This window comes from Vanellus vanellus (assembly GCF_965231255.1).
Source record: "Vanellus vanellus genome assembly, chromosome: 6".
Taxonomy (NCBI): domain Eukaryota; kingdom Metazoa; phylum Chordata; class Aves; order Charadriiformes; family Charadriidae; genus Vanellus; species Vanellus vanellus.
Window position 1 is genome coordinate 149,958 of NC_138911.1, and position 27,803 is coordinate 177,760.

The following is a 27,803-nucleotide window of genomic DNA, read 5'->3' on the forward strand; positions in this document are numbered from 1 at the left end:
CGCGGCGCCTCCGCGGGCTCCGCCCCAGCGGGGCACCCATTGGCGGCGGGCCCGCGCTGGCCGCCTTCCCATTGGCCGGCGGTGCCGTCGCTCGGGGTGAGGGAGGCGCGGCCGCCGCGCCGGCGGGGCGGGGTCGGGCGCGCGGCACCCCCCGCTCCCGCCGCGGCCCCGCTCATTCATTCCCCCGCCCGCGGGTACCGGCGCGCCGGGGCGGCGGCGATGCACCGGGCGGCCGGGGGTCTCCGCGCCGAGCCGCGCCGCCGCCCCGCTGCCCTCGCAGCCGGCCCGTAACGAGCGGGCTGGGCGGGGGGCCCGATGGGCCGGGGCTAGGCCGGCGGCGGCGGCGGCGGCGGCGGGGGCGATGCGGGCGGCAGGATGCCTCGGCTCCCGGTGAAGAAGCTCCGGAAGCAGCTGAAGCTGCTGCTGCTGCTGGCGCTGCTCACCTTCGCCGTCTGGTTCACCTACCTCCACATCAGCCTGGTGCGACAGGGCCGCGCCCTGCGCCTCCCCTTCGCCTACGGCAGAGGTAACGGGGGCAGCACCCCCCCCCCCATCACCCCTCGTTGGGAGGCCTCGGTGGGGTTTGGGGTCTCCCCCCCAAAGGTGGTGGGTGCCCCCCCACCGCGTCGGGACTCCAGAGCATCCCCCCCCCCCCCCCCTCCGCCCCCGGCTCCGCTGTGTCACAGCACCGCGGGGGTGGGAGCCCGCCGTGCGCCCCCCATCATCTGCGGCGGTGGGAGTCCCCCCCGTGCCCCCCCCCAGACCCAAGGGGGTGGGAGTCCCCCCCGTGTTCCCCCCCCCATCATCTGCGGCGGTGGGAGACCCCCCCCCCGTGCCCCCTCGGCCCGCGGGGGTGGGAGCCCCCCATTCCACCGGCGGCTGCCCCCCCCCCCCCCGCACCGCCTGGGTGGGTCTGGGGAGAGTGGGACCCCACCGTGGGCACCGGGCCCTGGCGTGGCACCGTCGGGGACTGGGGTGACCAGAGGGCACCCAGGAGGGACCCCAAACCAGGTGGGGGTTTTCCATTCTCCCCCCCCCGCCAACTCTGGAGCAGCTCCGTCCTCGTTTTTCCACCCGCTGCTTTGGCTGCGGTGACAAAGAAGGCCATTTATAGCCGCTCGTCGCTGCCTGGAAGGGGCAAACCCAGCCCGACCGCCCGTCCTTCCCCGGCGCTTTCCCAGCCCGGGATTCTCCATCGGAAAAATAAATAATCCTTCCTCCTCCAGGCCTGGGCTGGGGATGCTCCGGCTCGCACCCGGGGATGCTCCGGCTCGCACCCGGGGATGCTCCGGCTCGCACCCGGGGATACTCCGGCTCGCACCCGGGGATGCTCCCGGGCTGCTCCGGAGGGGCCGGGGCTGGTGCTCACCCTGCGGTTGGGCTTCGGGGTTAATTGCTCCCTGTTTTACCCGTGCGGACCTCGTTGGGCTGCTCGGGCGGCGTAAAACTAACACGAAAAATTTGTCAGATGAAACTTGAGCTGTAATGTTTCTGGTGGGGCTGAACTCGCCGAGCGGTTTTTGTCCTAAAAAAAATTAGGAAGAAATGAGAGTTAGTGCTTATTTAGGCACGAAATGGCTTTCCTGAGCGGGTCGGAGCGGTGCTGGAGGCGGGGAAGGCTCTCGGTTGCCAAACCCAAAGTTTCTGACCGTAGCGGCAGCATGATCCTGCAAATTTTTGGGCCCTACGGTAAAATCAGGGAAATGGGGATAATGCTAATAAGAGAAGCAGGAAAGGAGGCTGCCGGTGCCTCGCCTGGAAGGAGGGGTGGTGGTGATGGGGTGGCTGCGCCGCCTGTTTCCCGTTCTCCGCTGCAGGGTCGCCTTTAATGGAAGAGCCGCAACTTGCAGAAGTCGAACCGCCAGCGGCTGCCCCGTGTCTCTGCGATGATGCTGGTGTTGAGGAGGGCCCGGTCCTTCCTCTTTCGGGACCCGCAGCCTCAGGCAGGGGGGAGATGGCGTGGGGTCGCCGGCCCTGGGGATGGCTGGCTGTGAAAGCCGCGGATCGGGGCCCCTCCGGGTGTCGGGATGTAGTGGTGCAAGGGTGAGACGAGGTTTTCCTCCGGGGAGGAGGATGCACAGGGCAATGCCTGCGTGCTGGCGCCTTCCCTGGCTGTGGTTTTGGGTGCTGAACCTGGTGGGTGCCTATTCCTGCTCTCCCCCACCTCCTCCCTGCGTGCCCTGCATCCCGGGATGCTCCGAGTGGGGACGAGGGTTTTGCTGGAGCAGTGAGGAGATGCACAGCCCCACTCCAGCTGGCGGCGGGGGGACCCTGCGGCCACAGCGCAGCTGAACGGCTGCGGGTTTGGGGGCGATGGGCACCTTTGGGGGAGAAGGGGGTCGGTGGGAGGTGGGGACAGCATGGGGGGGTTGCAGCTTGGGAGGTGCGGGGCAAGGACCGCGCTCTGGCGGGGTTTTCCGCTGCTCTGGTGATGGGGTTTGGATTTGCCCCGTGCCGTGGGGAGCACAAGAGTCTCCTCTGGCTGGGGTGCAGCGAGGTGGGGGCTTCCCCGGGGGAAGCCGGACCTCGCCTGGGCTGGATTATGCCCCTCTCTGCAGTCTGCGACCGGACTCCGGGGAGATGCTGCTCCTTGCGCTGGGGTTTTCCAGTCGGTGAACGTGTGGCAAAGCTGGAGTTCAGGTCCCGCTGAGCCTTTTTGGAAGCGTGGTGATGGAGAGGGGTTGGGTGGAGGCTGGGGAAGGGATTCGGCCACGCGTAGGGGGGCCCTGGTCCTGCCACTGCGACCCAGCAGAGAGCCAGGGAGCCGGTGTAGTTGGAAAAAAATCTTGAAAGGAGTGGGGAGAAAAAAAAAAAAGGAGGAATAAAAAAAATATATCTGAGGAAAAAAAAATATAAGAAGGAAAATGTTGGTCTGGGGGGAGAGGGAAGGGTTCGGTTCACGTCTCCTTCCTCCTTCCTGATCCGTGGGGAGCTCTGGTGCGTCCTGGTCCCAGATCCCTTAGGGATGGGGGGGACACTCGGCCCCGGAGGGGGAGAGGTGGCTGGGGAGGATGTAGGGCTCTCCAGCATCACCGCAAGGGTCTGTGTGCCAAAATGCGCCTGAGATTCAGAGATGAATTCTCTTTTTTGGCTACCGTGAGCCAGAACCTGTCTGCCTGCCGCCGGGGATGCTGCCCGGCTTGCGTCAGCTGGCACAGGGTGTATGAAAAAAGAAGGTTAATTACTCATTAAATGAAGTGTCACCCAGCAGATGTACTTTCTGGAGGCTGAAGGGGCTGGGCACGAGGCTTTTTGGTAGCTTGGGGGGGTGTAAGGTGGGGAGGACCAGGCCAAGCGGCGGCAGCGGGGTCTGTGCGCGTCGGGGGCCACAGCGGAGGCGTGGGGGGATCATTCGGGGGGTACCCGCGTCCCCTCGGCACAGCCGGCGCTCACACGTGGAGCTGGAGCATCCGGGGACTTGGCTGGGAACCGTGCTGGTGCTGTGTCCCTGATAAAGTAACCCCCCCCTTTTCTTATCTTCTACAAGTAGATAATTACCTTTCTCTGCCTAATTGAACACACAGATTCCTCATCTGAAATAATGAGGCCATTACGGTGTTCTCCCGGCTGGAAACCGCTCCGAGTCAATGGGGTGGAAATGCTGGCGTGCCAGGTGGAAAGGAAGGAAAAAAAGGAAGAAGGGGAAAAAAGTTACAGTAAAAATCTGAAACGGCTCGTAGCCGGGGTGCGGGGCTGGGGCAGGGATTTAGCACGCGGGGTACTGCGGCGGTGCTGGGAGCCGGGTTTTGGGGGCGTTTTGTGGCTATGGGAGCGCAGGATGTGTGCTGGAGGAGGATGCTAAAGCCGGGGGGGGGTGGGGAGAACCCAGTGGGCTTCTTGGTAGCCGCAGGAGGCGGCACGGCCGGGTCTGGCTGCGTGCGTCCTGGTGAACTTCGGAAGAAGAGCTGCTGGGGCGCAGGAGGGGGGCACCCCTCTGCCCGGCTCCGGAGGGCTCCCCGAAACGCTCGGAGCCGGAGGCGGGCTGGAGCCCTCGTCCTGGCCTGTCCCTCCCCGGGCACCTCTCCCGTGGGGTCGGGGACGCGGGGAGAGCTGGAGGGAGGAGGTTTGGGATGATGCGCGGCAGCGTCTCGCCCCCCGAACTGCGGGGGATAACGCGTCTCTTTCGGACAGAGCGGTTGCGATGGGCGCTTTGATTTTAATTGGGAGGCTGGAACGCGGCAAACCGCGGTGGGTTTCGTTCCTTTTGTGTCGGGGACACCACGGGATGAGAAAGAGCCCTTTGAGGAGGAAGGGCAGCGGGGTTTGCGGGGCTGCTGATTTTCTTTCTCTTGGCGTCGCCCCGCTCCCCTATCCCCGCTTTCCTGGGACGGACAACCCCTCGGCACGGCGTCACGGTGCCGGGGAAAGCCGGTCCCATCCCTGCTGCCGAAAAGGGAGGTTTGGAGCGGGGGAGCGGGCTGGGTTTGGTGTCATCGGGGCCGGTTCTGCAGCCGGGACACCCCGCAGCCCGCGTCTTCCGCGGCACGCCGTGGCCTGGCTTGCCCTGGGCTCCTTGCCCCGCTGCTCCCAGGTGCCCCCGCTGCCCTCAATCGGCTCTTTGTCACCGCGCCGGACCTGCCAAGAGTGAGCCCGCATGGAAAAGGAGGCGGATGGATGGACGGATGGACAGACAAGCGAGCCCTGTCCTGGCTGGGGGGGGCGTCTCGGGGCTTTTTGGCAGGTGATGGGGGAGAAGTATGGGAAAAATTTGGTATGTGCCTATTTTGGGTTATTCAAAGGGGTGACTGGCTTTGAACCGCCCCGCGGCAGCACCTCTCCCCAGCACGGCTGCGACCCCGTCCCCTCGGCATCTGGGGGGTCCCCAAAAATGTCTTTTGAAGCCGGGGGACGTGGGGACTTGCAGGGCTTGATAGTGAAGTGAAAACAAAATAGGGAAATGGGTTACGCCGGGGCAATTTATCCTGGAGTCTGCCCTCCCGCTGCAGGTCTGGGGGGTGAGGGCTGGCTGGGATGCGGCCCGGCGGTGGGACGGGGCACCCCGCGCGCCCCGGGATTTCCACGCCTGTCGCCGCGGGCTCTGCAGAGACCCCGAGCCCGGGCAGAGGGGGCGGGTTTGGCACGTGTGGGATGCCTCAGTGGGTCCTGCTGGCCCTCGGTGACGGCAGGAGAAGAGCACAAAGCGCTCTGTCCCTTCATCGCTCCTCAGCTGTGGAGGCTCTTCCAAGACCTGGCAGCTTAAATCCTTTTAAAAACATTAAAAAAAAAAAAAAAAAAGACATAAACCACCCCGATAAAAAATATTCTCCATCCCCTTTAATGTGGGCATTTGCTGTCAATTAGTTTCCTGCGCTGTTTTCCTCCTCTCGGGGCTTCTTTTGAAGTCTCCTTTAACCGCCGAGCCGTGGGCGCTGTGCAGCGAGCCGGGGTCGCCGGTGGCCTCCTCTGTATTTGGGAGAAAGACGGATCCCTACGGAAGGGGCCTCCGGACAGCCGGGCCGGCCCAGCGCCGTGGTGGGGCTGAGCAGCTTTGGGAGCATCCCGGAGAGAGCGTCGGCGGCGGAGTCTCAGCTCCGCTCATGGGGGCTGCGGTGGGGGTGTTGGCGTCCTCGGAGGGAAACGCGCTGCTCCGAAGGTGAAGCCGCTGTGCGGCTGGAGCTGCTCGGGGAGGGTGGCACACTTCCCCCGGAACGGGCTCTGCCCAAGCACCGGGAGCTCTTTGCGTTGGCGTTGGGGAGCTTTATCCGTGCCCGCACCGCCGTGCCTCTCCCCTCCATCCCTTCCCCGCGCCGTGCCGCGGCCGGGCTTCTTTTTTGGCTGTGCCTCAGGCGGGGAGGAGCGGCCACCCCCCGACCCCGAGACGTCGGTGGCCGCTTGCGGTGGCAAGGGCAGGACCGAGGGGACGGGAGGGAGCCGGCGGCCGACCCTCGGGGACCGCAGGAATGTGAGGCACAGGAGGATTTTGGCGGGGGAGGCTGAACGGGAGGGAGCGGATGGTCCCTGCCGAGGGGTAGAGCGCAGCCGAATTTGCTGTCACATCGAAGCGAAGGGAACGGTTCGAAGCAGCCGGGGCTGGCGGAGGTGAAGCAGGCGGCGGCTGAAGCGGGTTGGGAAGGCGGCGGGTGAAACGGTGAACCCCGCGGGCCGCCTGCCGGGCGGCGCGGAGCTCGGAGGCTGAGACGGATTTTAGGCTGAAATGAATTCTGCCCGATTCCCGGCACGGCACAGGCGAGGAGGAAGCTTCTCGGGAGGCTGTGTCCCGGGAATCGCCGCCCTCGTGCCGCGGGCGGAGAGGAGCATCGTCCCTGTTGAGATGGGCAGTGTGCGTGGTGCGGCCGAGCCGCTCCGGCACCCCTTGGGGCTGGCGCGGAGTGAAACGATGCTGGGGGAGACGGGGGGTGGAGGGCGACGGGTGCGTGGTGAGGTGTGGGATGGGGGAAAACGGGGGAGAAGTGGGCGCTGCCGATGCGCAGGAGGGATTCGGCACCCTGAGCTGCGTGTGGAAGTGTCGGGGCTGCCTCTCCCGGTGGTGCCCGTCAGCTCGAGCAGCTTCATGGCAGCTCCAGCGCCAGCCCTGAGCCATCCGCATCGATTTCCATCGCTCCAGCCGAGCGGGGTGTCACGGCGCGGGGAAACAGCATCCAACCAATTTGGCGGGGGGGGGAAACCCCTCGCCCCATGGAGCGGGCAGCGCGGTGTATTTTTCCCGGTGGGCAGCGCTGTGTTCTTGCAGCGGTGGAAAGGGGTTTGCGATATTGACTCCTTGCTGGCTAATTATAATAGCTTAACAGCTCGTTAGGAGGATCAGCGGAGGGATGCTCGCACTTCTCTTCTCTGGCGGCTGACTCAGAGGCTGTGTCTGCGCCAGAGAGCACCGGGCTGTCGGAAATTAAACCGGTGGGTTTAATAAAAACGCCGATGCTGCCACCTTCGTCACAGCTGTGTCTGGGTTTAAATGTCACCTCGCTTTGTGTCGCTGCTCTTTCTCCCCCAGCTCCGAGCCCTGTCATGGCAGGGTGCCCCGGTTCTGTCCCTGGGGCTGAGCCTTGAGGGATGCGCTCGCTTTTCTGCCCCGTGGCAGTGTCGTGGGAGGATGTGCCGGGGCTTGGAATGGTCCCGCGCGGCCGGAGCGATGCCACCGTTGCGTTAGCAGCTCGCCGGGGTGTGAGGATGGGCACCGGAGCCCCGGGGAGGGCACTTCTCTGTCCTCCTAGCTCCGGCAGAGGTGGGCACCCCCCGCGCATCGCTTTGCCGACGCTCCTGACGTGGTTTGGGACTAATTTGTTATTGGCCACCGAGCTCGTGTGCCCGCGTGGAGGTGGGGAGAGATCGGCCTCAGTTCCCCAGGGGTGTAAGCCCAGTTTCACCCGTCGCCTTTGCAGCTGTGGGTCTGGTGTCTCTTCTCGCTGGTAAGGACTCGCTGGGCAGAGCCCCGCTGCCCCGAGCTGCCCCGTTCCTCTCCCCGGGAAGGCGGGGGGTTGGGCTGCCCGCCTTTGCCGTTCCCTGAGCCCGCGGCAGGTGCTCGGGATGCTCCTCCCGGAGCTGCTCGCCCGCTTGCTGCGTCCCTGCCACGTCTTCTGGCGCGAGTCGCTGCCTTCATCCCTCTTTTGTTGGCATCCTCCCAACGCGGGTACCGCACCTCACTGGGGGCTCGGCGTTCCCCTTCGGCACGGCTGTAGCTTCACGTTGCCACCGTGAGTGAGGCCACGTCCCCCCTCTCTCCGCCACCACGCTTTTCCCAAGAGCAGGGCTGTTTTTTCCCCCTACTTTCATTGATTTGGTAGGGTTTGAGTTCTCTTTTTCCGTGGGGAGAGAAGGGATGGATGCGGTGGCCCGGATGGGCAAAGGTTTCTTTACGGAAGCCTTGCAGTGTTCCCCAGCTGTGCAGACGGGCTCAGCGTAGCCGGACTGGATGCCGGAGAAGCTTTGTCCCTCTCCCATCCCTCTGGATTTGGAGAGCTCAAAAGCATCCGGCAGAAGCTCAGATCAGGAGCAGCCGGGACACGCGCAGACCTCGCCTGGGTGGTGGACCTCAAAAGGTGTCAGCTCAGACCTGGGGCTCTCGGCATGCCCGCACCTGGTCCTCAGCGTCCTGACCTTCTTGGTGGTGTCCTGGGGTTTCCAGCACATTCCTGAGCAGCGCTTCCTCGTGGCACGGAGATGCAGGGCATCCATCCCATCCCAGCGCCTCCCTGGCCTTTCCTCTTGTGTTTGTATCCTCCGAGGAAGGTGAGGTAGTGGCACGTGCCCATGGAGGTCCCTCGGCAACCACCTGTATTGGTCCCGAGGTCTCCTGCAGCAGCTGGCAGCGGGAATTAAGGGAATTAGCCCAGACCCTCGCGTTTTCCAGCCTCCAAAGGCTTTGCCTGATTTTTGAGCGCTGGAGCTGGCTCCTTCCCCCGGCCAAAAAGGGGGGACAGCCCCATGTGGCTGCGAAGTGCAACGTGGGATGAAGTTATCCCTTGGGGTGGGCAGCCCCAGGCCGGCGCTCATCCCGCATCTCACCCGCGTCACCCATCCCTCGGCTTCGGTGGGCGCTGGGGGCAGCTTCGGGATGCTGAGGAGAGCAGCAAATCCCAGGCTCGTGTTTGGGTGTGGAGCAAAGGTCACCTCCAGCGCCGGTTTAGCCCGCAGGGCTCCGTGTCGGTGGTGATGCTCTGGCCCTGGGTGGGTTTCTCTTTGCCTTTCCCCATCTCCTGTGCGTGGGGGGTGGTGCTGCCGCCTCCCAGCTCATCTTTTTACCGGGCGGTAGGGGTGCAGGTGAAGATGCAGCTCTGAACACCCCTAGATGCTTTTGGCACCCCATTGCAGCCCGGTCCGCCAGCGTTTCGGGGCTGGACGGCGGCGAGGCTGCTGGCAGCCGGGCTGGAGGCAGCTCCGGCTCGCTTCGGCATCGCCCATCCAGCGCGGATGTTGCTGCAGGAATGGGAAGACAGGAGAGCAGATGGTCACCCCGGGGGAGGGGGATTTCTTGGAGCACCGAGCTCAATCCATCCGTCTCCTTTTCCACGGCGCCGGTCAGGGTTTGCTCGTCGGGGTAGCTGATGGGGAACCGTAGGCTCCTGTGTTCGGTGGCGCGGGGGGTCCCTCGCCGGCACGGGCGTCCGCTGCTATGGCCCCCTGCCCTCGCCAGCCGTGTCCCCCGGGCAACACGGGGCCAGAGACACCAAGCTGCAGCTCCCGAGAGCTTCCAAATTGCAGCTTAAATGCTGCTTTTTTTTTTTTTCTTTTCTTTTTTTTCTTTTTAGCTCAAGATTTTTGGGGTTTGAGCTCAGACGTGATTTTTTTTTTTTTTTTTTGCTTGAATATCATAATTTTTCCAGCCCTCTCCGGTCCCGACCAGCTCGCCCGTGTGTTTAGCAGGGCTTTGCAGGGGCTGGGAGCTTTGCAGGCAGCCGGGCTTGGACGGGGATGTGCAGGGCAGGCAGGGGACAAGGCTGGGGGGCTGAAGGGGACGGGCAGCCCCCCAGAGGGCTGTATTTCGGTGGGACATGGCTGCTGGCGATGGGTAAATCACTCCACACGTCTGCTCTGGAGCATCAGCTTGGTGGGAAAGGGGTTGGAAATAATACAGGGACCGTGCCCTGAATCCCAACCGGCTGATGCGCTTGGGAACGCGGGCTGGGGTGCGTTGTTCCTCCTCTCGCTGGCTGAACCCAGGCACGTGGTGCCCTTCAGGGCCTGTTTTGGGGGGGAAAAGAGAGAGAAGAAGGGTCCTGGGGGTCCTCAGCTGCTGCTGGAGGGTTCTCCCAAAGGAAGAAGTCTCAGCCCTGAAGCCCCATCGCTCACCAGGACACCCAGCCTGGAGCGAAGCGGGCTCGGACTCTGGCCGTGCACCCGTGTCGATGGGCGGATGCTGTGAGGTCCTGGCGGTGCTGCCTCCTCCTCCTCCTCCAGCCCCGTGCCTGCTGCTCTTCATCCTCGCCTGCTGCTCAGGGGTCTTCATCCTCGCGTGGGCACCTCTGGGGCGGGAGCAGAGCCCCGGCCGTAGCTGGAGCCGGGCAGAGCACACCGAGGCATTCCCCGACAGCCGTCCCATCCCGGCAGTTTCTCTCCGGTGGCTCCGTCTGTTCCGTACGCGGCTGCCTGGTGGCTGGGACCAGCGTCCCACCCGGCGTCCCCCTGTGGGACCCTTCTCGTTGGGGCAGAGCATCCAGCCGGAGGGCAGGAGCCGGGGATTTCGGTAATCCCAGCCTTGATCCTTTCGCAGACGCCACCGTGAGCTTCCCCCGACCGTGCCGAGGGAGCTGGGGTGCTGCTCCGTGGCTGCGTGTCCCCCTGGGTGACCGGGGTGGGCGCGTGGCGGGTGAGAGCGGAGCGAGCGTGCAGCCGGCGACGGCGGAGGGGAGACTGGTTGGAAGCAATTAGGAGACGAGTGAGGGAGCGTAAGCGAGGGACATCTCTAACCGCGCTGGAGGCTTTGGAAAGGGTCCAGAAAGCTGCGGGAGAAATCCCGGCCCCGAAACCCAGCGGAAGAAAGGGGCTGTGTTCGGGGCGAGCGAGCTGCGTGCCGTCAGCCGAGCGGGGGGGAGAGGAGGGGGAGTGGGGGGGGGGGGGGGGCAGGACTCTGCGGCGTGAAAGGCCCTCTGTGCTTCCCGGCGGAGGCACGAAGGGGGTTTATACGGCGGTGATAACAGGGAGTCTCGCCCCGGTCTCTGCCCCACGCGGTGGGGTCGGCGCGTGGTCCCGCGCAGCCGTGGTCTCGCCCTGAGGACCGCTCCTGGCCCGGCCCAGGCTCGTTGTCTGGAGGCTGCTGTGAGTCAGAGCTGGTTCGTGCGGTGGCGTGCGCCTCTCCTGCCCCCTCCTCGCACGGCTCTGAAGGCATTAGCGTCGCTCCCGCGCTCGCTGGGGGAGAGCTCTTAATGCATCCCTGCCCAGCGTCCCCCGGGCCACGCCGGCCCTGAGCGAGAGGTCCTCCGGACCTCCCCCATCCTCTCTCCCCCGGCTGCCCGCCTTCACCCGGCTCTTTCTGGCCCTTGGGAGAGGGAAAGAGGCAGCTTAGCAGAATGAATCAGTGCGGCGGTGCCGGCTGTGCCTGCCGGGGGTGCAGGGGGGCAGCCGGGCTGGGCACGGCTCCCGGGGCGCACGGGGAGGATGCGCAGGCGGAAAAACCGAAACACTCCTCCCTCCTCCTCTCGCGCCCCCCGACCCGCTCCTCTCCCGCGGGGGTGACGCTCGGACCGAAGGGGCTCGGTTGTTTGCGGGGAGCCAAGCGGCGCTCGTTGGTAGGAGGTGCTGGCCTTTCCCGCCCCTTGTCAAAGGCGGCGTTTATTTCCAGTCCCCGCACAGGCCGGAGAGCGTTTGGCTGTGTGGCTGAGGCTGCCCTTGACTCCCCTATCCAATATTCCGATTGCAGGGGAATAAACATCGGCGCAGGAACCCGGAAGCCTTTTTCTGGGGCTCTGGTGGCACTTCTGCTCCCCCCGGGACGCGGGCGCCTCTCGGAGCGGGCGCTTGCCTCTCCCCGGTGAGAAGAGAGCGGGAGGGGGCTTTGCTGAAGGCACACGGGTTTTGGGCCTCGGTGTTGCTTAAACCCCGTCAGAGCAGTGGTGGCATTTAATTCAGATGCGAAGCAAAGCGCGAGCCCGACCCCGCTGCTTCACGGTGGCTGAGAGGAGGTGCGTGAGCCGGAGAAGGTCCTGCTGAGGACGGAGCTGGGTGGTGGGACGGAGAGCGAGCGGCGGGCTCGTGGCTTTGGGTCGGGAAAGCCTCCGAGGATGGAGCCTGTGCAGCCTCCCTGGCGGGAACGTGTGCTTCCCCCCCCCTCCTTTGCTCCAATTCTCCAGCGCATCCCACGGGAGACAGGTTCATCTCCTCCGAGGCCGGGAGAGATACCCCGCGCGGGTACCGCACCGCCGGCCGCTGCATCCCCTCCCCGGGCAGGTCCCTCGGGAGCGCTGAGCTCTTCCTCGCGGCTGTGATTAATCCACAGATCAGCGTGGGGGGGAGTAACCCCGTCCCCAGTGCTGTGTGCCGGAGCAGCGGCATCCGCGGCCTCGGCACAGCGAGGATCGGCTTTATTCCCCCCGCCGGTGCTGGCAGGAGCATCCCGGGGAGTGATGGGGGGCGTCATGTCTCGATAGCGGACATGACAGGGAGCCGCTGCTCCCTGTACGCTGCCATCGCCCCCCGAGGGGCTGCGGGAGGAAGGGTGCGGGGACGGGGACGGAGGAAGGGTGCGGGGACGGGCGATGGGAGGAGGGGGGCAGGGAGCTGCCAGGAGGGAGCGGGAGCTGCCAGGGGCTGAAGAATGGCTGAGAGCAGAAGAAGGGGCTTTAGAGCTTAATTTCCTGTCCCCGCGGTGGGGATGGGATTTGTGCTGCCATCTCCAAGGAGACGCCGGCTGCGCGGCCACCGGAATACTAATGGCAGTGGGAGGCGTGCGGCGGGGGGCGCCGGGGGCACCCCAAGCCCCTCCTGGGCCAGGCTGCGGGGTCCGGGGCCGCCCCAGCATCTCCCACCGCGGCTGTTGCACTCTGGGGGGGTACGAGCGCCCCAGGACTTGTTGTTGGGGGGAAGGAGGGTGTGGAGGGATGGGGGGGCCTCTAGCCCTGCCTTTGGGATGGTGTCGGTGACCCCCGTGCCGCGATGCCCGTGGCCGGGGGACAGGGCTGCGCCGCTGCTCGCTGCGTCTGGGGCTCCCCATTATTGTGATAGGGGGGCGGCTGGTTTTTTGGGGGACCCACGGGTGCTCGTAGGCACGCACCTCTCCCAGCATCACCCTGAGCTTCCCATGATGCTGGTTGGAACCGCGGAGCTGAGCCATGCGCCGGTGCCAGAAGCGACGGTTGAAACCATGGGCTCCCTCCGTCCCACCAGGTTTTTGGGGTGCCCGTCTAAAAAGTTCAGAGGTGCCCATCTGCTGTGGTGGAGAAGGGGGATGTGTCCCCCCCAAAAGCACTCGTATGTTTTCCAAGTCTGTGCCGTTATTTTGGGGGAAGTCGGTTATTTTAACGCTGGGGATCGAGGGCGGTTTAAAATAACCCCTCCCTTCGCAGCCCGGGGACGATGGGGATGAGCTGCGGAGGGGAGTCTGTAGGTTGGGAATAATTAATGCAGCACATGGTAACGAAGTCATCTATGACACGGGGCTGTTAGCAAGGTCTTTGCGATGGTGCCTTTGAGCGTGGTGGTGGTGGGGGGAAGATGGGTTTGGGGGGGATATGTGGGGGTGCTCAGGGTGCACGGGGGGCTCCGGGAGAGCGGGGACCGGAGGGGCAGGGGGGCAGGGGTGCGTCCCCGAGGGTGGCCGCGGAGCGAGATCCCGTGGGAGCTCATCCCGGCCGTCTCTTACGTAAAGGGCCGCGAGCTGGGCTGCAGGGGGTGTAATTAAACCTGACGCTGATGAGCTGGTGCAGGCTGCTTAGCACAAACGTAATGAGGGGAATCGCAGCCGGAGCCCCCGGCCCTCGGCCCCCGCGTCCCTCCCTGCTGCGAGCAGCGGCAATGGCAGCGCCTGCCTGTGCCGGGGCGAGGGGGTGTCCCCGAAAGAGGAGCGGTGTTGGGATGGGGAGGACGTGGGGGGCGGCTGTGGTCTCACTCCTCCTTCTGCTCCCCCCGCAGATGGCGAGAGGCTGGGGGAGGCGACTGATCCCGGCAGGCGGCCGGCGGCGGCCCAGGCTTCGGCACGGCAGAGGAAAGCTGAGGACTCCAGCGAGAGCCGCGAGGAGGAGCTGATGGTAATGGGAGAGCCGGAGTGCGGTCGGGTGGGAAGGGACCTGTGGAGGTCACTGGTCCGAGTCTCCTCCCCAGCACATGGCCAACTAGGGCAGGGTGCTCCAGGCCTCGTCCAGCTGAGCAGACCCAGGGATGGAGAGGGCACAGCCTCTCTGGTTCTGCTCAGCAGCGCTCGCGGTGGCTAAGGAAATCCCTCATGTCCCATTGGAACTTATAGGGTTGCGCCTTGTGCCTCTCGCCCTGCCGCTGGGCTCCCCTGAGAAGAGTCCGGCATCATTCTGCATCCCCCTCTCGCGTAGCCGTCCACGGCCATAAGGTCCCGTTTGCTGGGCAAAGCCACCTTCTGCTGTGTCCTCGGCTCCATCTGGGTAACCTCCACTTGTCTGTCCTGGACTGGAGAGCCCCAAACTGGACCCGGTGTACCCCGGTCGGGGTCTCCAAGCAGAAGCTGGAGAGAGGATCTCTCCCTGCGGACAGCCTGGGAGGCCCTTGGCATCGTAGCCACGAGGACACCCTGCTGTCCCCTCTTCAACTTGTCACCCAGCCCTTGCTCAACGCCCTGCGGTCCCCTCCTCAGCCTGTTGTCCCCAAGCAGGGCATGGTGGGATGCTGGCGGGGGGAAGCCACGTGGTGTCCCCTGCCCCGTCCCAACAGCAGCAGGTCACTGCCGCGCTGCTGCGGGTCCCCGTGGCAGCGAGGTGCGGTGGGGTGGGCATCGCTCGGGCTATCCCCAAACCGTGCTACGCTCAGCACAGGGGAGCGGTTTGTGTCTGGAGGGAGGGGAAAGCATGGAGCCCTCTCGGTGCCCATCTCTCCATGCCCTGCCTGGCGTCCTCTGCAGCCGCGGGACATCTACAGCATCGCTGGCTCTGCAATTAAAAAGCCGGTTAGTCCCCCCCTCAGCAAATAACCCCCCCGCCCCGTTTCCGAGCCAGCCCCGCTGCGGGGAGCTGGGCCGTGAAAGGTCCCCTCTGTTGGGGCAGGCGGGGGAGAACTTCACTCCACTTTGAAAGCAAACATCCCAGTTCAAAAGGACTCTGCGAACCGGAGCAAAAAAAAAACGCTCCTTCAAAAGGAGAGATGGAAAACTTTCCTCCTGGTGTGCTCCGAACGGCGGATCTCGCTGGTGGCACAGCCGGTCCTTTGTCTTTGGGACAGAGCAGGGGTGCTGGTGGCTTGTCCTCTCCACCCGCCTCACCCAAGGGATGGAGACCTGTCCTGGTCCCTCTCCGTAGAGGGACAGAGAGCTTTTCCAGGCGCTGGGAGCGGAGAGCCGCGTGCTGTAAGGAGAGCCGGCTTCAGGCCAGGCAGCAATTAGGCAGTGAGAGACATGGATGGGGAAGAGGCTGATTGCGCCTGGCTGGCAGGGGACGGGCCAGAAAGGACCACCCCTGCTCTCCTCTCTCCCAGCTCCTCGCAAATCGGGGACAGGCGGACAGAGGAGGAGAAGGAGGTGCCCAGGGAAAGCCTGGGCTGGCGCTGGGTGAGGATGGGGGCGGACAGCGGGAATAGCATCTCGGCTTTCCCCGGGAGGAGGGTGACTCCTTCCAGCAAGCGCGGCAGAATTACGCCACCTCCCTACTAACGTCTTCCCAGGGCACCGCTCCCCTCCTCCGGCACGCTAATGAGTTCATCTAGGCAAAGTTTGCTAATTATTTCCTTGGCACTGTGCACCCTAACGGGCTGCGCTTTGCCGATGCTGCGGCTCTTCTCGCTGGGCTCTGCTTGCGGGGAGGGTCGGCTCCGCTCTTTTGGTGGCACGGCCCCTTCTTGCCCAAAATACTGCGTTTCCAGTCGCCCGACAGACTGAGCAAATATTTTGGATGAACAGAAAACTCACTGTCTGGGAGAAGTTTCTCTCCTTGGCAGACGAAGGGAAATGAGTTTAGCTGGAACGTTTTGAACCTCTGCTGCCTGGGACAGCTTGCCAATATTTTTCTGCCTCCTCCTGCCCCTGCTTTCCTTTGCTGTCACCCTTGAAAGCTTTCACCTTGGTTTGGCAGTGCTTCACGTCCAAAATGAGATGTTTAGGTCTAGGGAGACCTCCTGCGAGCACGGCCGGGCTGGCCCCAATCCCCCATCTCTAATCTCTCCCTCCTGCTTCCTCGGCAGAGCGACGGGCAGGACTGGGACGGCTGGTTTTCCAGAGGCCAACGGTCCGACCGAGCCACCGCGCGCCCCAAGCTCAACCTGACCAAGCAGGCTTTGCCCTGGAACGAGCAGGTGGGTGGGCAGGGAGCAGCGAAGGGGGTGACGGTGGAGGAGGAGGTCCACCCAGCCCCTCGCTGGGGAGCCCGCAGCCTGTGTCCCCCCAGCATGCCGGGCTCCAAAGCCACCTCCAGCCATCCTCCTCCTCCCCGCTCTCCGTCACCCGTCCCAGGGGCTCTGCCTGCTCCTGGGGTCGACGTGGTGCCCACGAGGACGAGCTCCTCAGGTGCGTGCCGTGGGTGTGTGCCAGCCCCCTCATCAGTCCGCGCGGGTGTGCAAGGGGGCACCTTGCTGCCTCTCTTCTCGGGGTGGGTCCCCGCTGTGCCCCTCTCTTGGTGCTGGCTGTGTGCCGGGGGGATGGATGCTGGGGCTGCATGAAGGATGGCGTCGGGCTTTTGGTGCCGTATCCGGACAAGGGACGCTGTCCAAGTGTGCTTGGGAGCCAAAGGAGCAGCAGCGGGAGGTCATCTCCTGGGGGCTGGCGTTGTGACCCCAGGGCTGGCACAGGGCTGGCGGCTCAGCCCTTCCTCAGCGGCACTGCGGAAGAGCTGAGGAAGGGCAGGTGACATCCCAAGGGCTTGACATCCACGTTTCAGCCTGCCCTAACGCTGTCCTTGGGAGGTGAGGGGGGACGTGAGGAGGACATGCTGCTCATCTCCCTCTCTCGTCCCCCAGTACAAAGGGAAGGCAAACTTGCACGTCTTCGAAGACTGGTGTGGAGGGGCCGTGAGGCACCTGAGGAAGAACCTCCATTTTCCGCTCTTTCCCCACGTGAGTCCTGGGCCTGATGGCGGTGGGTCGGAGGGAGGGTCCACTCGTCCCTCTGTGGGTGCTGCCGGACCCCCCTGGCTGTGGGCTTGGTCCTCAAGACCTTGCCTTGCAGGCTTTCAGGTCTGGTCCGGGGCAGGTACCTCTCAGCAGAGCAGGGATGGAGGGAGAGGTGGGTGGTGATGGGACCTCCATGTCCCCTCTGGTGCCAGGGGCATGACACGCCGGGATAACGTGGAGGAGGTGGGCTGGGCGATGTCGGTGCAAGGCATGAGCCTGGGCAGGAACTGTTCATGCTCTCGTGTCTGTCTCTCCTCTGCAGACCCGCACCACAGTGAAGAAGCTGGCCGTGTCGCCCAAGTGGAAGAACTATGGGCTGCGGATTTTTGGCTACATCCACCCCTTCAAGGATGGTGAGTGATGGAGTTTGGCCTCTTCTCCCCCTGCAGCGACGTGGAGAAGCTGCCTCCTTCCCCCTTCTTGGGCCACACGAGGACTGAAAGGCTCTTAGAGACAGTCCCCAAACGCCTGGCTCCCAGGCAGGAGGGTCCTTCTGGAGCAAAGACCCTTTTCCCTGGTTGCTTCAAAGGGAGGGAAAGGACAGAGCCACGACACGGGGTCCAGGGTGGTCCCATCACCTCTGTCCCTCCGTCCCTGTTTCCCCGTCTCACGAGGAGGCACCGGGGCTGAGCCCATGCCACCGGGCTGCTGTATCCCTCTGGTGACCTTCTCCTTTGCTCTCCGCAGGGGATTTCCAGTTTTCTGTGGCATCAGATGACAATTCGGAGTTCTGGCTCAGCTCCGACGACAGTCCGTCCAATTCCCGGCTGGCTGCCTTCGTGGGCAAGGTATGCGCCGTCGTCCTCCACCCGCTGCCTTTGCCCGCTCCGGGGATGCTCGAGCTCCCACCCAGCGCGTCTCCTCCCTCGGGGTGCCTCACTCCTCGCTGCCAGCGTGCTGGTAACCACCCCGAGTGCCTTTTGGGGACCCCCAGTGCTCAATTAACGATGCCGCAAACCCACGGGCGCTCTTTAGCCACGGCAAATTCTCCCTTCTGCGAGTCCCTCTGCGGCAGCAGCTCTTCAAGCCAGCGCGCAGGGTCCGTGTGTGACTGCGCCAGAGGCAGCTCTCCTGCTTCTGCGGGCCCTGGGGCGGTGCCGGCTATTTCAGCCGGTTCCCATCTCTGCCCTGCCCGCCTCGGCTTTGGCTGCCGAAGGGCCGCCTGCCCCTCGGTCCCATCCTAGTTGGAGCTACCCAAGACCAGCTTTACGTTCCAGAATGGGAGATTTAATATTTGCTCCTGGATTTTCTTGGCGTTAACTCCTATAACGGGAAACCCCGCGGTCTGTCATGGCACCCGTGCATTTTTGGGATCTTGGTGCTGGCCAGTGACAAGGTCTTGTGGCAGGAGTGCCACCAGCTGGGGACAAGCAGGCCCTGGGGCAGAGCTCCTGGCGTATCCTCCTCCTGAAGAGCCTTTCTGCAGCGTGGCACGATGCCCAGTGGAGGTGGAGGAGAGGTTCTCACAGCCCGGTGGGGTTTGGGCCTCGTGTCCGCTGGTGTCCCCAGTGCTCTCACGCACTCCTCCTTCCTTCCCCCAGCTGGGCACCGAGTGGACGGCACCGGGAGAGTTCACCAAATTCAGCTCACAAGTCTCCAAGCCCCTGCGGTAAGTGTGTCCTCACTCCCACTGCCCGCCCCAGGTGGATGGAGGTGGGGAGATGGAGCTGCTGGCTCCATGCTTACTCTCACCGGTTCCTCCTCCCTGGGAGGAGACCTCGGCCATGGTCTCTTCCCAAAAGGCGTGTGGGGTCTGGGCTGGACAGGAGCTCAACCAACCCTGCCCACAGGTCCATGGCTCGAAGGTGTTGGGGGCCGCAGCGACCTCTGTGGATGGTGAGGTGGGGATGGGGGATCCCCCAATCTCGTGAAGCTTCTCAGCAGTGGGATGGGGGAGCAGATACCCACAGCACACTGCCTCTCTCCTTGCCCCAGGAAGGTTTAGCCACGTGTGAGCAAGACAGAGAGGGTTTCCTGAGAGGGCTCCTCTAGCAGGGGAGCTCCCGTGGCGCTGGGGGTGGTAGCAGTCGGCTCAGCAATGGTTCCTAAGCGGCTTCTTCCCCTCTCGCGCAGCCTCATGTCCTCCAGACGCTACTACTTCGAGCTGCTCCACAAACAAGACGACCGAGGTTCAGACCACGTGGAAGTGGGTGTGAGTAAACGCCCCTACCCCGTGCTCCTTTCAAGGACTGTCCTGTCAAGGGCTGGCGCCAGCGCTTTTCCCGATGCGTGTTAAAACGCTTTATCCCGGAGCAAAGCCATGATTTCCCCCCCTCCAGTGGCTGCCGGCGGCTCAGTCCGCAGAGGGGATGAGGCAGCATTGCTCCGACGGAGCTGGGGCTCATCTCCCCATCTCCCCGGGCCATTCCTGCGCAGGACGCCCGACATGGGCTGCTGTTCTCTGTGCTCCTCCGATGCTTTTGGGAGCTAAGGACCCCGCCGTCCCTCCCTGGCGCCCCTGCCTTGCCGATGTGCTCCCCCAATGGATGCTAACGGAGCAGCCCTTCTGCTCCGGGCTCCAGTGGCCATGGGACGCCCAGCTCCAGGTGGGCAGTCCCACCCCTTCTCCTTTCTCCTTGGCCTTCTGCAGAAGGGGGAAGGTTGCCATAGGCTGCTTCTCGGAGGAGCCCACTGCCATGGGCAAGGAGAGCCCAGGCGGCGCCAGGTCAGAGCAGGCAGGTCCCAGGACACCGGCTGTGGGTGGCAGCACCTCGCTGGCTTCCGTCCTGGCGTCGGTGGTGGGAGAGGTGGCCGAGGTGATGGAGTCGGTCCCTTTTTTTCTTTCCCCCCTTAGAGATACCGTGAGTTTCAAATCTGAACTTGTCTGCCTTGGCTGCGCAGCCCGGAGCGTGTGTGTCAGGAGCCCGGGCTGTCTTTGGGAGGGGAAGATGTTGGCTCGTTAGCAAAGGCTCCCTTTCTCCCAAGCAGTCATTAATCACTGGAGTCAAACTTGTGCCAGCAAAGCATCGGAGAGGCTGACAGCACCCCTTCCTCGCTGCCTCCCTCCTCCCCATGGCCGGCCTCTCCCTCCCAGGCCTCCGTCTCGCTCCATCCCGATAAGATCTGCATTTCTGCTGGGAAAAACAAATAGATGGGGGAGACTTTTTTTTTTTTTTTTTCTTTTCTTTGCTGGAGGGAGGGAAGCCTTTCAGCTGTTCAGAAAGAAACAACAAAAAAGCAGGACCCTAATGCGTCTCTCCCTGTGGGTATTTAAGGGCTTGTCCGGACAAAGGCTCGAGACGGACGTGCTTTTCAAACGCTGGTAGTTCAATCGGTGCAGGCAGCTGGGACGACCCTCTTAAGTCAGTGTCTGCCATTAATGTGCGTTCCCGCAGCGCCGGAGTGAGGAGTGGGAAGGAGAGGAGGTGTCGCAGGGCTCGGTGCGCGCCGGCTTTGGCTCGGGCCCCTGATGGGTGCCGTGGCCCCCTGCTCCGTTCCCCGAGGCTGAAGGGGTGGCCGCGTGGCAGTCCCGAGGGAGAAGCGGCGTGAGCCTGTGTCCCACCTCCGGGAGCCTGCCCCTCTCTGACCAGGCAGGGAGTGCCTGCTAATCCCAAATCCCCGGGAATAAAGGCAGGAGATGGGTCTGGGGCTGTGCTGGGGCAGGATCAGTCCTCTCCCGTGTTCCCCTGCTGCGGGGTCGGGGCTGGGACCAGTGCGGGTTTCTGGGAGCTGAGGATGGAGGAGGACCTGTCTCGGGGTGCCTGGGGTTGGGCAGCCGCATCCCGAGCCCCTGCCACCCTCCCACTCGTTCTCCGTCTCCTTTCATTTTTCCCTAGTGGCGAGTTTTCCTCCCCAGCTTGAAGTTCGAAGTGATCGACGACTCCTACATCTCCCTGTACACAGGTGAGGGCCGCGCGTGTCCCCTGCGGCGCCGGCGAGGAAGCTCTCGAGGGGGCTGTGCGCGTTGGTGCTGCCGGGGAGAGACGGCACCAAAGCCCGGGAAGGAAATCGGGTCCTGGGAAATCAGATCCTGGGGGAAGGTCTCAGCCTCCCAAACCCTCCAGAGCTGCTTCTGCTGGGTGTAAGGAAGGAGGCGAGGGGCTGCGGTGGGCAGAGGCGATGCTGGGAGTGTGCTGTGACCTGCCCGCAGATGGGATGCGGAGGTGACGCGCCACGGGAACGCAGCTCTCCGTGTGCTCCAGCCCCGTCCCTGCTAATGAGAGCACAGAGGGACGGCTCCCTGGCCTGGCCCTGAGTTAGGAGGAGCTGTCGCGTAAGCAGGGATGGATGGCGCAAGGTTTAATTAAATCTATAGATCTTCTGCTTCCTGCCCCTTCTCTGGCAGCGAGAAAGCACTTGATAGATGGCTCCTGCCCCGGCGCTCAATACGCTGGAGGGCTGGTCATCAGCCATGCCCTGCAGGGTGTCCGTAGGGCAGGCGGGGACAGGCAACGGGCGGGGATCGATGGGGGGGTGTTGCTGGTACGGATGCAGGTGCCCGTGAGATGGGCGACGTGCAGATAAATCCCCCCCCGCCCCCACCGCTATCCGTCAGTGCCGGCTCTTTCTGCCTCTCTTTCCCACTCACCGGCTCCCTCGGACCCCGGCAGCACCCCGGGGTGACACCATGTCACTCGTGGGGAGCCCGCCCCCGTGGCGCGGGGGACGCCGGCAGCGCGCAGGGCATCCTCCTTCCGTCCCTTTCCCCGGCCCTTCCCAGGGGTCGCAGCCCCACCTCAGCCCGTGGCGGGGAGGCGCGTGGGGAGCCTCTCCCCGCCGCAAGCAGACGGATCTGGGGCCTGGGAAAGGGGACCCTGTTCGCTTCAGGACCTGCCTGTTTCTCTGCAGGGCTGCCTGGGAGGGGAGCGCCCTTGGGCGCGCGGCGCAGGCAGCTCTGAGCGTGGCCGAGGTGACCGGAGCGAGGTGACCTCCCGTGGGGAGGGCTGGGGGCTGGTTGGTCGCCAAGGGTGACACGCCACCCTCATCCCTGAGGAGGAGGCAAAACCAGCTCGTGTTGCGTTTACCCGCACCTCTGCGGGGAAGAGCGCTCACGGTTCGGTTCCTGTGCCCTTGGGAGTTGCGGCCCCCGAGCGGTCCCAGCCCCTGGCTTGGAGCGGGGCAAGCGGTGCTGCAGTCGGAGCCAGGGCTGCCCGCCTGGGATCAGCTCTGCCCTTTCCTCTCAGTGCTCACGGGTTGATGGCAATAATCGTTAGGCTGATTAGTCACAGGGTCTGTGAGCGGGCTGGAGGGTTTGCACGAGGGCAAACACACGGGCTCCCCTCGTTCCTTCCCCTGGGAGCGGGAGGAATCCAAATCCTCCCGGCCCTCTTGGTGGGAGGGATGGAGAGGTCGGGAAGTGCCGCCTTGGAGGATGCTCCTGGGACAGGGCTCTGTATGCGTATGCCCGTGGGGTTCAGGCCCTGTCCTCTCCTTCAGATGAGTCGTCCCTGAAGATGAACCACGTGGAGCACATCCCGCAGACCTTGGCCAGCCACAGCGGGAGCTACCTCTGGGAGGCACAGCAGGACGAGCACGGGGCTGACATGCTGAAGCCTGACCCCAGGGACACCTTCTTCCTCAGTAAGTGGCTGGGACCGGGCCCTCGCAGATCTCCGGAGGGTTTTGGGGGAGGAAAGAGGCAGGACCTGGCCGCCACAGGCACCCAGAGCATCCCTCCTGCCTTCTACCGGCGCTTGGGTGGAGGGCATCTCTGCTGGGGTCTGTAGCGGGGCAAGGTGGGGTGGTTTGGGCTACAGACTGCAAGGTGGGTTGTGCTGTGGGGGTGGCAGGGCACGGCCTGGGGCTGAGCCGCGGCTGTTTCTCCTCAGCCCCTGCGATCGAGGCCTCCCGAGTGGAGAACGTGCTGGTGCCCTGTGCCTACAGCCCCACCTACGTGGTGAAGGACTTCCCCATCGCCCGCTACCAGGGCCTGCAATTCGTAAGTGTCTCCCCACGACGGGGATGGGGTCATGCTCCCATGGGAGACACGGCGAAGCAGAGCGCTGTGCCCTCGCCCCAGGGCAGGGATATTTCCACCTGGTTAAAATCCAGGAGAACGTGTCCTTTGCTGGAGGATGGGGCTGAACTTCCCCATCTTGACCCAAAGGGGTTTGGGTTAAAAGCCCCATGGGGTGTTTGAGATGCTGGGGGCCACCTTGCTGTTGGGGGGCCATGCTGGTGGCTTCGGGTCCCCGGCTCCGAGCCCTGCCAGCCCCTGCCTCCTCGGAGCGAGCCCGCTCTGCACCGTGGTGACGGCAGCGTGGTCGTCTCCCCAGGTCTACCTCTCGTTCGTGTACCCCAACGACTTCACGCGCCTCACTCACATGGAGACGGAGAACAAGTGCTTCTACAGGGAGTCCCCCCTCTACCTGGAGAAGTAAGTGTTGGGGGCCGGTGTTTGGGGGTGGTACGTGGCGAGGAGGAAAGGGCCAACGACAACAGGGCGCTCAAAGAGCTGGAGAAACAGCGCTGAGATGATGCCACCTCAGCCGTGTCCCCAAGCTCTGTCCCCCGTGGAAGGGCCACCTCCGGGCTGGCTCTTTCCCCATCTCTCGGGCATGCAGCAGCTTGAGACCTGGCACTGCTCCTGGATTTTGGGAATCCCAGCTCCCTTTGGCGCCGGGCCGTGCTCAGGCACCTGCGCCGCAGCTGGGGCCGTTCCTCCCCGCGCGGGCTCACGTGTGTGCGAGCACGTCCCTCCGCGCGTACACCCTTCCCTTATCTCTGGGACCTCACCTTTCCTCTCCGTCTCCCAGGTTTGGGTTTTATAAGTACATGAAGATGGATGAAGAGGAGGAGGATCCGCGCCAGCGAGCGTTCCTCTTCCTCAACTCAGACAGTGAGTCACTGCTCCCCGCTGGCAGCTTTCGGGCGTCTCTCGGCAGCTCGGCATGGGGCTGGCCACCCGGCACCCTCGCCCACCAGCCCAGCCGCCGGGGGTGCCGGGGGGCTCGAGGAGGGCAGGGCTGAGCGGAGCGGCTTGCCTCCCAGCAGTCCCACACGCTCCGTGGTCCCACATCCCGCTCGGCTCAGCCGCAAAGCGCTGCGGGGAATGGGAAGCGGGATGCGAGGGTTGGGATCCGCCTTCCCCGCCGCTTGAAGCTGCGTACCCGCATCTCCTGGGCTGGCCTGGTCGGTGGGCAGCAGGATGCTACCGGGTCTGGTGTGGACTGAGGGGGACGCTCGCGGGGAGCCGCGGGAGCCGGGTTGTTGAGAGCCTGCCTTGCTGTCGGTTTGGGGCTTGGCAAAGCCCTCGCCGGCTGGGTTTGCCCCTGGATGAAATAAGAGCGGTGCCAAGATGCGGCCAAGGTTCGGAGGGGTTAACAGGCAGAGCCTGGAGCTGCCAGCCCTGGTGAGCATCCCTCAGTGCCGCCAGCTCCCCGCCTCCCTCACCCAGCGGCCGCTCGCAGGTTAATCTCGTGCTGGAGACAGCTTTGCCCCTTCTCTCGGGCTGCGGGGGGTGTGCTGAGCGGCCAGGACCTGCTGGGTATTTACCTGTGGCCTTACTCCCTAGATTTCCTAGAGGATGAGGATGAGGAGGAGGAAGGAGTGGACAGCCCTGAGCCCACAGACCCGCTCCCCGAAGCCAAGGAGAAGAGCTTTGGGCCGGAACCCAGAGCCAAAGGGAAAGACATCCCACCGGTCACCGGGGATTACGGAGACGACCTGGACTATTACAGCTTTCGCCGCAAGCAGAGTCGGGCCCGGGAGGAGGCGAGGACGCCTGGGCAGCCGGGAAGATGGAGCACGTCCCGCCAGGCCAGCGCCAGCCCGGCGGCCATCCCCGAGGGCCTCCACGGCAAGGAGGACGCGGGCCCCACGCCGGAGCAGGTCCATGGGCGGATGCTCAGCTGGTTACCCCAGGATCCCGGCGAGGGTGAGGAGGATGAACTGGGGCTGCTGGCGTCTTCGAAGCATGCCGGGGCTCTGAGCCTCCAACCCCACCTCTCTGTTCCCATCTTTGGTGGCAAAGCCAAAACACTGGGTCCCAGCAAGCCTGCAGCACCCAGGGAGGAGAGAAAGCCCCGGAAAGCCCAGGAGAAGGTCTACGTGACCAGGCTGCAGCCGGGGAAGCGCAAAGCCCCAGCCCAGGAGCCGGTTTTCCCTGGCATCTTCCTCTACCCGAAACCTCTGAAGAAAGTCCACCTTCGGTCCAGGACCCCTCAGAAGCATCCCATCCCCTCCAGCAAGCTCCGCGCCGCCCCTGGCCGCCGGACCCCCTGGCTCCTGAGCAACATCTCCAAGGAGAGGGACGCTGCCAGGCGGAAGAGCCTGCGGGCGGCTGGCAGGAGGTGGGAACGTCCACCCAAGCTGGGGACGGAGCGGCGGGCGCTGCCCAGCCTCCTCGCCCTGGGGGCCGAGGGGCTCTTCAGTAGGGAGACCCATGAGGACACGACCCCTGCCCCGGGCAGGACAGCGGCCACCACTGATTACAACTCCTCCGAGGTGACCCGCTCGGAGGGGATCCGGGTGACATCCTTTCTGAAGATGTCAGAAACGACGGCGTCCCAGCAGGAGGAGGGAAAGGGCCAGCAGGAAGAGGAGGAGGAGGAGGAAGAGGTGTCGGACTACAGCTACGAGACCGGGGACCTGCAGCAGAGCTGGCTGGAGGACTCCATCAACTGGCAGAGGACATTCAGCGTCAGCTCGGTGGACTTCGAGCTCCTGCGCTCCGACTGGAACGACCTGCGCTGCAACGTGTCGGGCAACCTGCAGCTGAGCGAGAGCGAGGTCGTTGACGTGGTGGCACAGTACATGGAGAAGCTCAACGAGAAGAATGGAGGGTAGGGAGGGAGTGGGGCGCAGGGCGGGAGGTTGGGGGGACGTGCCTTCGCCCCGCTTGGGGCCGGGCGAGCTGGATGGTGGGTTCAGGCCAACCCCTGGAGCAAGGGAGCTGCGGGGAGCAGAGCTCACGGTGATGGCACTTTCAAGTGTGTCTTCTTTCCCTGTAGCATCTACACCCTCCTGAGGATCGTCAATGTGGAGAAGCGTCGGGACACGGCCCGGGGGAACCGCTACCTGCTGGAGCTGGAGCTGGCGGAGCGGGGCCAGCGGACGGTGCGGCTCTCCGAGTATGTCTACGTCCTCCTGCACCAGGGCAAGCAGGACGACAGTGCCGAGGCCAACCCCGAAGGGCCAGCCCTGGGGGTCACTGAGCCCCCGCCGAGCACCTGGAGCATCCTCTACGGAAAACCCGTCCTGTGCCGGCCTCTGCGGCTCAGCTGGAAGCAGGACGTCATGGTGCACTTTGTGGTACCTGGTAAGTGACAGCAGGACGTGTCTCTCTGGGGTCTCTGCTGCTCCCTCAGCATCCTCTGGCAGGAGGAAGGCAGCCCCTTTGCTCGCTGGTTGCATCCTCCGGGCTGGTCCAAGGGCAACGAGGTTATTGCTTCTCATGAGGTGCTGAGGTTATCGCTTCTCATCAGAAGGGGTGTTGGTTTGGTGGGGGAGGGGGGTGCTCTTGGGACCCCCGCAGTGAGCCTGAGGGACGCTTGTGGCTGTGTCTGGCAGTGAAGAACCAAGCCCGCTGGGTCCAGCAGTTCATCTCCGACATGGCCCGCCTGTACGGGACCACGAAGGACGCCAACTTCAATGTCATCCTGGTGGACTTTGACAGCGATGACATGGACGTCGAGAAAGCCCTGCAGGACGCCCGACTGCCCCGGTAACCCACCCCGCACGGGCTCCGCGTCCCACCCTGCTCCTCCCGAGGCTGCCGAGGGGGGTCTGCGGGGCTTCTGGTGGTGGGACAGGCCATGCCGGTGGTGCTCATGCAACCTGCTGTTCCTTTCCCAGCCCGGCACGGGTCTCTGCCTCACTGCCCCTCTCCTCCTCCTCCTTTTTGGGGGTTTAAACTTGTTTCCCACGTGGAGGAGTTGGGGATGCAAAAACCTCTGGCTCCGCGGGGAGACCCTCGGCATGAGTTGTAGGCACCTGACCACCTTCCCGAGAAGGTCCCCTCTCCTCGCTGGTGGTCATTGTCTCCCTCTTGGCTGTGCCCCTTTCGACCACCAGCACTAACAGCCCTGTCCTCTCTCCTCAGCTACCAGTACCTGCGGCGCACAGGGAACTTCGAGCGCTCGGCCGGGCTGCAGGCTGGCGTGGACACGGTCGAGGTGAGCCGGGGCAGAGGAACCAGCTCTCGCCTTGGGGCAGCTCTTCGCCCTGATCCTCCCGCTTGTGTCTGTCCCCTCCCGTAGGACGGGCACAGCATCGTGTTCCTCTGCGACCTGCACATCCATTTCCCCGCCAATATCCTGGACAGCATCCGGAAGCACTGCGTGGAGGGGAAGCTGGCCTACGCGCCCATCGTCATGCGGTTGAGCTGCGGCAGCTCCCCGCGGGAGCCCAACGGTAAGCGGGGTCCCCCTGGCCGTGTGACACCTTTCCGGCTGGAAAACGCCCCCCCGCCTGCCCAAGGAGAGCCGCGGCGCGGGGTTTGGGTGACAGCCGGGCTCGGGTGGGCAGGGAGGATGGATTTGTTTTGCTCCAGCCAGATGAGGTTCAAGCCCAAGGGTGCTCGCGGCACAGCGGGGGTGATGCCCCCAAAGCGGGGCTGTCAGCTGGTGCACCCCCATGGGAGGTGGCGGTGATGGGGACAGACCCCTGGTGGGAAGAGGGGTTGGGACGGGGTGTTCCCGTGGTAGAGGGGAGAGCGCAGAGGTGATGGCTGGGGGATTTGGGGTCTCACCTCATCGCTCTCCTCCCTCCAGGCTACTGGGAGGTGAACGGCTTCGGCCTCTTCGGCATCTACAAGTCGGACTTCGACCGCGTGGGAGGGATGAACACGGAGGAGTTCAGAGACCGCTGGGGCGGGGAGGACTGGGAGCTCCTGGACAGGTGAGGCTGGGGGTGCCGGCACCCCCCAGGGCAGTGCCGGCCAGGCGGCTTTGGGCACATCCCCTGGGAAAGCCGCTCTCCCCTGGGAGCTGGCTGAAGCCTGGGGCGACGCGGTGGCCCAGGGCAAAGCCCCCCTGTAGGAGGGCCCGATCCGTCCCCTCCCTTCCCTGAGCGCTGTCCCCCCTCCGGCCGCAGGGTCCTTCAGAGCGGGCTGGAGGTGGAGCGCTTGCGTCTCAGGAACTTTTACCATTACTACCACTCCAAGCGCGGCATGTGGAACGCCCGCAGCAAGAAGCCACCCAAGGACTAGCGCCCCGAGCCCGGCCCGCAGCCACCGACCCCCCCGTGCCTGC

The 27,803-nt window shown here is 64.5% G+C and overlaps 1 protein-coding gene across 1 annotated transcript; it reads left to right on the plus strand.

Annotated features, from left to right (window-relative positions):
• Window positions 1-375: 375 nt before the first annotated feature.
• Window positions 376-27,760, plus strand: B4GALNT4 (beta-1,4-N-acetyl-galactosaminyltransferase 4; the record flags this gene model as incomplete). The annotated part of the gene is made up of 20 exons (XM_082484949.1): window positions 376-526; window positions 13,522-13,637; window positions 15,748-15,858; window positions 16,519-16,614; window positions 16,934-17,024; window positions 17,359-17,459; window positions 18,213-18,280; window positions 18,745-18,823; window positions 20,448-20,514; window positions 22,048-22,191; window positions 22,440-22,549; window positions 22,887-22,987; window positions 23,367-23,449; window positions 24,125-25,394; window positions 25,563-25,870; window positions 26,122-26,275; window positions 26,654-26,726; window positions 26,811-26,964; window positions 27,324-27,450; window positions 27,646-27,760. 20 exons carry the CDS (start codon window positions 376-378, stop codon window positions 27,758-27,760), a joined length of 3,519 nt encoding a protein of 1,172 aa, XP_082341075.1.
• Window positions 27,761-27,803: the final 43 nt, after the last annotated feature.